We start from the raw sequence: 12,671 nt of genomic DNA on the forward strand, positions 1-12,671 counted from the left end.
TTTATTTATTCATGTAAAAATCCCTTTGTTATAGAAAAAGTAAGGAAAAGAAAGACATATTTTATATAGCCATCGTCCGAGTAAAAAAAAACAGAAAGAAAATCGAAATAAATCGAAATAAATTGAAATATATAGGCTTTGAAAAATTGCTGGATAAAGCTCAGAATTGTAGTTAACATCGTCAATGTTGTATGTAATTAAATTAATTACATAGTTGTATGTACACGATTAAATCGACTGATTCGAATCTGCCTACCAGATAGATCGCCGATAGATATTTTCGACATGATTTCGACGATCGAGCAACGCCGTCAGGTGAGATCGTAACATCCACTAACGTTTTGAAGTGTTGTGTGTGCCTAATCGATACCATTAGATCGGCAGGCTTCCGTAGAATCGTTCACACGCCTCTTCTAGTTCCTCCTCGTCGGAGAGTCGCTTTTGCAAACGGGGGTTGCGGTGACGATACTTGCCGTTAAACAATGGTCCCGGAGATTCGTTTATCGTGGCCAAAATTATTTTAGCGTTATCAGAATATTTTGAGATCGTAGTACGACGCTGCTAGAATATTTAGAAGTCGAAATATATATTAAATATTTCATAATAATGATATATTATAATAATATATTAAATATCTAATAATAATATATTACATATATATTTTTGATATCAAAAAGATCGCAACAACTTCAGTCTCAACTCTTTGAAAAGAGTTAAATTTTTTAGACGTTTTTAGACGCTTAAAATTGGCATAACTTTAGAATTCGCGTAACTGTATAACTTGCGTAACTTTCAACTATTTATCAAAGCGATCGAAAGAAACCATTTATTTCCATTTCATCTCTGTTTCTCACAATCGCGTCTTGGATCATTTTTATTTCGTATAAATCATTATCGTTTATCAATTAATGTCTTTCAGATTACAGAATCTAATCAAACGCAGTTCTTTGATTGAAAAAATTTACGAAGTTCGATAAATGTATCATTAATCACTTTGGCCACGATAAACGAGTTTCCAGAGCACCGTTCATTCTCTTGCAATCGCGGAAGCGTCCGACGAGAGCTCGCTCCGTCGCACGAATCCGTCGGCGACGCGGCCACGAGAAGAACGCGTCGCGATCCCGTCGATCCGTGTCCACGGTCTTCAATCGTTCTCGTTCCCTCCGAAATTCCAAGCGCCCCGAGTGTGTGTCCTCGTTGTCCCAATTTATCTCCATTATGTTTCGGTATGCCACTCTTCCGAGTCGTCGTGTCGTCGTCGTCGTCGTCTTCGACGACGGTCACGATCGCGTCGATGGCTCGAGCCTCGATCACTGTTCACATGAGAATAAGTCACGCAAGTGACGCGTCTACCAAACGAACATTATACAGTAATGTCTCTCTAACTGACAGAGACTACTCTCTCCAGAACTTTCTTTCTTCTTTCTTCGAATGTTCAACGAAGATTTGACGTTTGCGTCATGGAGCAAATTTATATCGATGAAGGAAACTTCGAGATTTATCTTCGAGTATCGCGTTTTAAAATTAATGTTGACTTTATCGAATTTGTTTATATTTAGAGAACTGTTGAAAGTGTGCAAAGTATGAAACGGAAATAATAATAATAATAATAAAAATAAAAATGATAATAACAATAAAAATAATGATAATAATAATAATAATATTTATTTGATCAACGGAGACAGTCTCTATGTTACAATAGTATGGCAATATAGTAATAATAAAAATATAATATTGATAATAATAATAATAATAATAATAATAATAATAATAATAATAATAATAATAATAGTAATGATAATATTTATTTGACCAACGAAAGAAAGTCTCTTTATTACAATAATATGACAATACGTCGCGCGACTAGCATAACAAAGAAAAGTCAAGAAAAAAGAAAGGAGATGATACAGTGATAAAAAAGATAGATAATAATAAACAAAGTGATCATAATATATAAATAACGTTAAACGTAGGTAACAAAAGAGAATAACACTAAAACAGATAAAAAAATAAATAAGTATCAAAGATCTCCACAAAGGGTTAAATCGTTAAAGTCCGCCAACGGGGCACAGCAATTGGCTCTCCTCGCGATCCCGGTTGCGTTCCAAAAAGTCGTCGGACTCTTTCTATACGTGACGAGCCTAAAGCATCGCCGCAAACACAGCTGTCACAGCGAACTCGTGATCCATCCGGCAGTGGGTGGAACGACTATTAACAGCGTCCACGTTCGAAAAGCGCGAGACGACGGCCGGCGATATCGTATAAAGTGTTCGCCGGTAGCCTAGATGGAATCGGTTAATCGGTCGTAATTAATTGCCGGTTCGAGGAACGGGCGCCTCCTACTCGGGACACATTCATTCGGATCTCGCGTCGTCGAGCCTAATACATACATATCTCATCGGCGCGATCTCGGGGTTTTCGATCGACCACGTCCGGAGACGCCGCGTGTACAGCAATGATATTCTGGCTGGAACGGCCATAAACTCGGATCCGATTTCGAAAGCGGGTCTCCACGGTTTCCGGTGGGAACGGGTTGCGACTGTATTTTCCAGCCGGCGCACGGGCAGCCGATATTTCGATTGCACGGGGTTCATTAATTCTCCGTGAGAATTTCTTTTCGTTACGTTGTTGATTAGAACTGGCAAATAGTGGTGAATAATTGCCGCGTGGATCTGTAATGTGAATAATAACGCGACTTGACGATTTTAATATATGTATGTAATCGTATGATGTATATATGATTTCATTATATATATTATTTTATCAATATATTTGTCAATATATTTGTCAATATATTTATCAATATATTTATCAATATAGTCATCAATATATTCATTAATATATTTACCGATACATTTATCAATAGATTTAGCAATACATTTATTAATATATATACATATATATATAATATCATATTATATACATACATGATTTTATTATATATATTATTTTATATTTATGTAAAATGTACAGTATTTTATGCTTACCAGTAGCATCCATTATTTCATATTTACTTTAAACTTGCACGCGTACAGAAAATTACATAAATTACACACGAACGACAAAACGAAAGAAACATTCACAGAGAAAGGGGTAGTATTCGGGGGGCGGAGGGGGTGGGGGGTGGCGACCGTGGTAGATCGATGGACGTGTTCGGTGCATTGACGATTAACCGGTTGATTGGTCGTCAAACTTTGGCGCTTAGGTTCGCTTGTTTGCCCGATCGACTGCTCCTTTTCCCGTCGCCCCGCGATGATGCCTTCGTCTCGAAACCCATCCACCTACCCGTCTGCCTACTTACCTATCTGTTCGCCTGTCCAACCACCCACCTGTCCGTCTGCCTGTCCGTCTATCCGGCTGCTTGACTGCCTGCTGCCTGATGCCTGACGTTTTGCCAGTTCTAGGGCCGCGTAGGCGATCCGTGTCGATTTTAATCGCCGCCGCGATTACGCGCGATCGCTTCGACTGCGATCCAAGGGAAGAAAATATTTTCGCGATCTTCTCTCGTTCGCGGTCGATGACGGGGGGTGGGGAGGGGGTTGCGCGTCGATTCTAGATCGGAACGCGTCTCCACTGACTAACGATCGCCACCCTTTTCTGATTGCAGACGAACGAGACGCGATCCAAAAGAAAACATTTACCAAATGGGTGAACAAGCATCTGAAAAAGGTAAGCACCAGCTTAAACAACGAGCGTAAAACCGCGTCGCGGTGAGAACGCGCCACGGAACGAACTACGAACGCTCCGAAAACGGTCGATCGAGCGCGAACACGCTTTCTGCGCTCGCCAGCTTCCTTTATATGTAGCTGTGCCCGACCACAATCGATTAATTCGATCGCGAAGCTGTTTTCACGCGTCTTGAAATTTTCGTTTTCATTTTTTATTCCGGGTTTTCGATGGTACAGGCTCCCTTGTCGGAACGTCTGTTTTTTACCGCATTCGAAACGTTCTATTGTCTAATTTGCAGTCCGCGGATCTTCGTGGAGAATAAGAAATGTCCGCGTCAATGGCAGGAGACACTAATTTTGCAATCATAGTTATGTCTCCCTAACTGACGCTCAGATCGCGCACAAAAATGGACAATTTGGGGAGATGGGGTACGATTGTTCGAACCTTGCAGCTCGTTTTTATAATTGTTGACGATTCGTAACTATAAAAATAAACCGCAAGGATCGAATAATCGTATCTCCTCTTCCCAAATTGTCCATTTCAGTGGACAATCTGAGCGTCAATTAGAGATACATTACTGTACCGGGCGCAATTTTGATTTTTAAATAACCTTAAAGAGTCGATACGCCAACATTCCTCAGTTCTTTTCATCGCTAGTTTTCGAGCAACAGTTTCTTCGAAATTGTACGATGATACTGCGTCGCATAGGAAGTATATGACAGGAAAGGGTTGATCCAGTCTTGTCATCCTAAAACGAGAATATATCGCGATCAGTTCTCGGTTCTTCCAATTCTTCGAATTCTTCCAATGCATCCGCGATAACAACCGAAACCAGACGATTCTCGTAGCGAAAGATCGGAAACTCGGCCGCGTTCGGAGGGTTGATACTGGCGATCGGCATTCACCGGGGGTGCCCGAGGGTGGGTTAGAGGTTCGGTCGGGGGTTGCTTGAATTACGTTGTTCGGCGAAGTTCCGCGGCCCTTCCTTCGAACTATCGAGCGATCCTAATTTTAGACCGACCTTAGACGGCCGGTCAGGAGGCCACGCTTCGCTAAGTCGAGTCGAATCGAATCGAATCGACACTCGGGTGCCTCGCGGACTCTTGGACGAGCGCCGGGGCGAGGCGAGAGTATCGAAACACCTGATAGGTGCCGAGAGCGCAACGGCGCGAAACGCCCGCGGACAACCAGCTGTTTCGTAACCTCGCGCGCCTCGTCGTGTCTGCTCGCGGTTGCCTTATGCCGTCGCCGTTCACGAAACACCGCGAGAGAAAACCACACGGTGGAGAACACCTTCCACGCCGGTCGCAGGCCGGTCGCGCAGGTAAACCCGTGCGCGCGTGGGCGGGCGTGAACGTAAACGTGCGTCGATGTGGGACGCGCGCGTGGGCCGAGCGTGTCGCGAGTCGCCGCGAGCCGCGATCCCTTCGAGGAGGGTGTTCCGCACGGCCTATAGAAGGCAACGCGACGACGAAACCGAGTGGGTGAGAATCGAGGAAATCGACGGGATCGATAGCGACTCGCAACCTGTTCGCCGGCCCCGCCAAGTGCCCGGCCACTTTCCGAACCAGCCTTCTTTGCGATCGTTCTTCTCGGATATATACCCTGCCATTATTCCCGCAGGTCTCTTGGAACCTGCGATTATGATCGCAGACTCCATCTCATACTCATAGGATTTTCAGGCCTTTTTTCTGGACGCTGCGAGTTCTCGTAGAGTAGGGGTGGACAAACTTTTGATCGTTACGGACGACCTGTTATTTTTTTTTCTTTTTAATTATAAGCGGCAACGTCGTAACCAACGTCGCATGTCTTAAAGTGATCATATAGAAAGTATTTGATTATTAAGTATTTAAATAATTAAAAGTATTTGATTGTTAACCCTTTGCACTCGAAGCCATTTTAACTGTAAACCTAAAATAATTTGTTCGACTTACAGTATTTCCATTTTGCAGGACAAAGTGCATTTTATGCATACGAAATTAAGTCTCGCGATTCATACAACAGTTATACTTTTAATAATCTTTAAAATTTAAGCTTCGATGATATAAAAATGATCTTAAAACGTGATATAACAATTTTAGTGGTGGTGGTAACAATTTTGGTGCCTCAGGATCACCACTCGAGTGCAAAGGGTTAAATAGTGGTTCTAGGATTTTTTTTAGAGATCTGGACTCCTCCTAGAGGGTCCAGGATTTTTCCCACGTACCACGAGACCTTCTACATCATTTAGGAATTTTTTCCGAATGCTACGAGATCTATGAGTCTAGGATTTTTTCTGGAGGCCAAGGTTTCCTCGCGAAGTTCCAGGATTTTTCTCCAGCGTCTTTAAGATTTTTCCTCCGAGATTTTTTCCGCGGTTCCTCCTGGCGGCTCTTCAGCGTAGAAATATGGCGGAATTTCCATCATATAATCTAGATTTTTTCATTCATATATCTAGATCTCTGATAGTCGCCCCGACGTTCTAAACGACGCGGCGACGGCGGCGGCATGACGACCGAGTTTTGGGGCGTCGGGGTCGGTTGCCGCTCGTAAGATCGATTAAGGAGATTCCGAGTATCGCTACCGAACAACCGCCGCCACTGTTCTCCGCTGCGTTCTTGTTGCGGACACGCGGGACGGAAAAAACGACGGCGTCGATGCCAGTGACGATTCCGACGCCGACGGAACTCGTCCGTTTTGCGCTCTCTCTCTCTCTCTCTCTCTCTCTCTCTCTCTCTCTCTCTTGCTCTCTTGCTCTCTCTCTCTGTTTCTCTTTCCTGATGCTCTATCTACGATGACGAAGAGCGGACGTCGACGACACGGCTCGCGACCGCGAACAATTCTCGCAACTCGAGACGCGTTAGCCTTGATCCCCGCGACACCGTTCTTTCGTCGGTCAGCGAGTTCGTTAATTCGTTTGGTCGGCCGTCGTTCGTTTGGCACCGAGAATCGTCGTCGATGACGCGGGCCCCGCTTCCGTTTTCGGAATCGGTGCCGCGGGCCGGCGACTCGATTCCGATCGATGGATCATCCGGCGACACCGAGAAATAGAAGCATCGGAGCTCGAAGCGCGGATAAATTCTCGGCGAGGCTTTCACGTTGCTCAGAGTATGCGTACATACGGGCGGGAGAAAGGAGAAAGAGAGAGCGAGAGAGAGAGAGAGGCGAGACTCCGAAGCGGTTCGCAAGCGGCGCGAGCATAACTCGAATGGCATTTCGAGGGTTATCGAGCCTCATTTTCTTCTTCCTGTGTTAGTCGCCGGTTCGAGCGGCGCCTATCGAGACCGCATTACTCACCCCTTACTCATGCTCGCTGCCTCTGCCAGCTACCCTCCTCCGCTCGGAACAAGCTTCCGCGTTCTACCGCCCGCGTTCGAAAGGTTTCTCCGTATGGATTCTGGCATTTATCGCCGTTTGGCCCTTTTATTCCGTGGTGCGAGCTGCTGGAGTTGTTTCCATATTCGCTAAAAGTAGGACATGGAAGACTTTTTATTTATTTATTCATTTATTTGCGGGTTAAACAATTCTGTTTTTGATATACAATGGCGGTTTATTAGAAATTAATCGCAGGTGATTAGGACATTAACGATGCTTAGCTTCTAGCAACTAATGAATCGAAAACTCCTGCTCTTCTCTTTTTACTCTCTACGATAAAGTAGGCGTGGCCTCGTTATAGCAGGCGTGGCTTGATGGCCCGCAATTTCGTTGAATCCAGGGCAATTGCATCGGCGTCCATTTTAAATTCTTCGAACTCTTTAGCTTCGTGGATTCTTTCCTTCTTTCTGTTTATGTAAAATAGGCGTGGCCTCTTCGTGGTAGGCGTGGCTTTATAGCCCGCATTTTCGTCGAATCCAGGGCAATTTGCATCCCTGTCCATTTTAGATTCTGCGAGCTCTCTAGCATCGTGGATTCTTTCCTTCTTCCTGTTTCTATGTAAAAAAGGCGTGGCCTGTTCGTAGTGGGCGTGTCTTGTTTGCCCGCGACGACCCAAAGCCACCGTATCGCTCCAATTTTTGGTACAGCTGGTCTCGGACACCGACCGGATCCGCTTTGTTTTCTCTTTCGACGTTCCCGTCGCACACGCGACAGAAATCGGTCCTCTTCGGTCATGGATTCCAGGGTAACACGGCGAACGGTACCGCCGCGTGTTTGCTCGCCGCTTGGTACTGGTTCTGTTAGCCGGCTGCCTACCTGCTCGATTCCGCCGCGCGCCCACCTTTCCTCTCGCAAGTCTGACCTTATTCGGAAACGTTCTCCTGCGGACGACGTTCCCGATTTACCACCTCTTGCACGATAAGTAGGTGGCTGGGTAGGCAGTTAGGCGCGCGGCTGCGAGACCGATAGCCAGTCATCCTGTTATACAGTTTGCAAACCAGTCAGCCACTAAGTCAGTCAGTCAGTCAGTGAGTCAACGAGACACTCAGTTAGACAGTCAATAAGTCAGTCAGTCAACAAACCAGTTATCAAATCAGTTAGTCAGTCAGCAATTCAGTCAGTCAGTCAGAAATTCAGTCAATCAGTCAGTCAGTTACTCAGTGAGTCAATTAGCCAATCACTCAGTGATTCAGTGATTCAGTCAGCCAATCACTCAGAGAGTCAGTCAGTCAATCATCACTCAGTCAATCAGTCAACCAATCACTTAGTGATTTAGTCAGCCAATCACTCAGTGATTCAGTCAGCCAATCACTCAGTGATTCAGTCAGTCAGCCAATCACTCAGTGATTCAGTCAGTCAGCCAATCACTCAGTGATTCAGTCAGCCAATCACTCAGTGATTCAGTCAACCAATCACTCAGTGAGTTAGTCAGTCAGTCAGCCAGCCAATCACTCAGTGAGTCAGTGATTGAGTCAACCAATCACTCAGTCAGTGAGTCAGTCAGCAAGACAGTAAGTCAGTCATGTAGTCAGTAATTTAACCGGTCTCAGAAGATGTTGCATATCAGGTCGGGGAGAAACAGACAGCTCGAGAGTGAGTGCACGGTTGGGCATGACGCATCGCCGCCATTGCGTAACGTCCGCGCCAGGAAATGGTCCGCTGAAGTAACATAGACGTCCACGGATTCCATTCCGTTGAATAAAGACGTCCTACGGGCAGTCCGCGCGACGGATTTTCGGCCACTAATGGATCGGGGGTACAAGGCTCGAGTCGGTGATCTATGATCTACACTGGGAACAGAGACGTCGGCCTCCGGGCTCTCTGTGTCGCAACTAGAGTTCTTCCCAGGAATTTCGGGAATTCGCTTCTCATTGCGGTTCCACGGCGGAAATTCTTAATATTCTTATCATTCTTATAATTCCTATAATTAATTCTTAATATTCTTATAATTCTTATAATTAATTCTTAATATTCTTATAATTCTTATAATTAATTCTCATTATTCTTATAATTCTTAATTTTCAATTCGATGGATTTAGTCGCGATATCGCTCGAGTAAATCTTGATTATCTCTCGAATGTAGGACGTTATTCCATCAGTTTCTCTCGGAAATATTTCTCGCGTCAAATTTGACTCGGGAGAATTAATTCGTCACGGTCTAATACGCGTGCGTTGCAATTCTTTCCTGAAATTCCATGTTCTCGGAAGCATTACATTATTCTCGAACGACGCGACTGCAACATTAGTCATTCTTCGCGCACGCAACGAGCGACGCCAATAGCGCGCGCGCGCGCCGCGTCGACAAATTTGTGCGCCGCGGGTCCGAACGGACCCAGGCATCCGGGGACCGTTAAGCACCGCGATATCCTGGTCCTCGCGCCGCGGTTCCCAGGCGGGGCAACCAGTGCCATAAACGCATAAAATCCGCGGGCGGGTTGCGTCATCGCGTGCTCTCGGATCCGTGACGAGCCGGACCGAGAGCGCGCCGGGCTAATTACCTGGGTACTCGGCGGTGAGCAATCAGGTATTCCGGGTAGGCGATGACTGCGCTCCAAAATTAGCCGGCGAACCCGGTTGGCCGGCGACCGGCCGGCGTAAAACCGATTGATCATAGGAAACCGTTCGAAACCATTCACTTTTTCGCCGGCCATTCACGAACGGCTCCCAGAGTCAACTCAGACTCCGGCTTCGGCGCCGGCAGGCCGTTTCTGCGCTCGATCGATCATGGCGGCTGTGTTGTACGCGACCGACGATTTCGTAGCCGACGATCATCGGTCGTTGTACCGTGGCCGGGCAAAAACACGCCGCGACGGGCCCCGCGCGCGTTCCATCTCTGTTTCTACTCCGCCGGTTTTTACTTTCGTTTCGCTCTCGTTTTACTTTCTTTCGGACGCGGCGAATCTCTTGCGGCCGCGCATCGTCCGATGAGAAACAGTAACGCGCGCGCGGCGCCGCCGCCGCCGCCTCGAATCCGCTTCGGCAACGCGACAACGCGCCGATTGTTCCTCTCCGAGGAATTCTCTGATTACATAAGATGATACATTACGAGATGAAGACCCAACCGACTCGTGGTCGCGGACGTGTTCTCTTTCTCTGTATACATGTTTTCTCTCTTTTTTTGTCCCCGCACGCTTGCCGCAGCACTGGAAGTACGTCAAGGTATGGATCCAGGAGTCGCTCTCTCGCGACCGATCCCTCGATTAATTAGGACGAGTGGTCCTGGGAATTAGAGATCTTAAGGGCGGTCTCCCGGTGTAACGCGGACTTTTTTATTGGTCTGTTCGCGAAATCGTAGGGCTTCGCATGTCGATGCTAAATGACAGCTCTTCTCGCCGGCGGAATAAATAATTAATTGTTTGTTGGTTATTTGAAGATGATAGAGTTTCTTTTTATTTTTTGGGGGTAATTGTTTTTCGAGGTTAACTCGAGTAAACATTAACGTTACTCATGATATTATTGAGAAAATGAAATAGTTTTGTTTGTTGGACTGAAAGATGTAGAAGTGTAAACCTATTATTATTATTATTTAGTTGATTGATTGAATGATTATTTATTATTATAAATTGTGTCGGTAGATTTGAGAGAGCTGCAGGAAAAATATTTTTCAGATTTTTTATCCCAATTTACTGTTACTACTCGCAAAAAGCTGATGAAAAAGTCGAAATTACACTTTGGGACCTCTCTTTGTTAGATAAAACGTCGTTAGGCCCCGACAGTCGTACACTTCTTGGGTCCTCGAACGCTTCGCTTCATCATCAATTACTATTAAACGACCGTTTCCGCTATGCGGAAGTTTAAGTAAATCGAATGTTGTCATTTTTATATAACCAGTTTAGAGTGCAATTGACACTTTTTACAGGACATTTCAAGTTGTCAACGAGAAACATAATTAAAATAGACATATATTTGCAATCAATCTCATAAAGTTCGAAACAAGTTCTCACGAACTACTTAATTTTCTGATTAGCTGATTCCCTGTCAGTCTAAAAACAATATGTTGTTGAACAAATGGGCGTTTACCACCCATATATATATATAAATACAGTTAAAATTAACCCTTTGCACTCGAGTGGTGACTCTGAGGCACCACTCAAATTGTTACATACGTTCAAAGTTAATTTTTATATTATCAAAGTTTTGATGTAAAAGGTTGTTAAAATGGCTTCGAGTGCAATGGGTTATAAATATATAAATTATAAATTAAATACATATAAATCTAGAGTTAAAATTAAATATATAAATAATAAATTGAATACATATAAATCTAGAGTTATAAAATTAAATATTTAAATAATAAGCTAAATATATATAAATCTAGAGAGTTGAAATAAAATATACAAATAATAAATTGAATGCATATAAATCTAGAGAGTTAAAATTAAATATATAAATAATAAATTGAATGCATATAAATCTAGAGTTAAAATTAAAATTGAGATACGCATTAGTAAACCTTCGCAGGATGGTCGAAAGCTTCGAGGGCCAAAGGATTCTAGACCTAAACCTTCGAGACAGTGTGTCAGCCTTCCCCGACAGCCTTGCGCGTCTGTTCGCAGTCCCGACCAGACTCATTTAGCGTAATTACGTTCGACGTTGCACCGCGTGGTGCAATCGATTTAGAATTGCATGGGATAGATCGGTCAAGGACCACTCGTCCGCACGACCGACTGTAGTAGATCATCTTAGAGGACCTCCTGGCAGAAAACGACGCCGATTGCACCGTTGATCGGAGACCTTCTGCCAGGTGTAGCAGTCATGGCACCTTGCTTGACCGGTGGAAAGCGTTCGAAGTGATGTCAAAATCGATCGTGTTAACAATAGAGTAAAATTGTCGACAAAATAATTACAGTAGAATTAATCGAGAGAAATTAATGTCTCGGAACGACGATGCTCGTCGCGTTGCGATCTTTGGTGTAGGAAAAATTTCTGATAATTAATCAGTCTCAGAGGAGATACGATTATTCGGGCCTTGCGGCCCGTTTTTATAGTTATTGACAATCTGCAATTGCAATAGAAGCGAGCCGCAAGGCTCGAATAATTATATCTCCTTTTCCCAAATTGTCACAAATTTTCCTAATTAGGAAGAACTTGTACTCAGCGACGAGCTAATTAAGTCGCGAGAGAAAATCAGTATCGATTAAATAAAATTAGTATGAATACCAAGTAATTGGCCGAAACGATTAAAAGAACGGAAGCTAATTTGATCGCGAAAGAAAATTAGTATCGATTAAATAAAATTAGTATGAACATAAAGTAATTGGCCGAAACAGTTAAAAGAACGAAAGCTAATTTAATCGCGAAAGAAAATTAGTATCGATTAAATAAAATTAGTATGAATATACAGTAATTGGCCGAAACGATTAAAAGAACGGATGCTAATTTAATCGCGAAAGAAAATTAGTATCGATTAAATAAAATTAGTATGAATATACAGTAATTGGCCGAAACGATTAAAAGAACGGATGCTAATTTAATCGCGAAAGAAAATTAGTATCGATTAAATAAAATTAGTATGAATATACAGTAATTGGCCGAAACGATTAAAAGAACGGATGCTAATTTAATCGCGAAAGAAAATTAGTATCGATTGAATAAAATTAATATGAACATAAAGTAACTGGCCGAAACGATTGAAAGAACGTCATTGT

At 43.9% G+C, this 12,671-nt stretch overlaps 1 protein-coding gene across 44 annotated transcripts in view; it reads left to right on the forward strand.

Annotated features, from left to right (window-relative positions):
* shot (dystonin-like protein short stop) overlaps positions 1-12,671 on the forward strand; it is a 107,147-nt gene that overhangs the window by 25,932 nt on the left and 68,544 nt on the right. For 31 of the 44 annotated variants that reach the window (XR_013032615.1, XM_076518385.1, XM_076518370.1 and 28 more), the window contains 2 exons: positions 3,608-3,669; positions 10,165-10,182. Coding sequence is in view for 43 of the 44 variants with exons in the window: in XM_076518385.1 (XP_076374500.1) it covers positions 3,608-3,669; positions 10,165-10,182 (80 nt within the window). In the remaining variant the exon portion in view is untranslated. The remainder of the gene's footprint in view (positions 1-3,607; positions 3,670-10,164; positions 10,183-12,671) is intronic. The other 13 variants (XM_076518389.1, XM_076518392.1, XM_076518396.1 and 10 more) reach the window with 1 other exon arrangement.

Source organism: Megalopta genalis, chromosome 2 (assembly GCF_051020955.1).
Source record: "Megalopta genalis isolate 19385.01 chromosome 2, iyMegGena1_principal, whole genome shotgun sequence".
Classification (NCBI taxonomy): domain Eukaryota; kingdom Metazoa; phylum Arthropoda; class Insecta; order Hymenoptera; family Halictidae; genus Megalopta; species Megalopta genalis.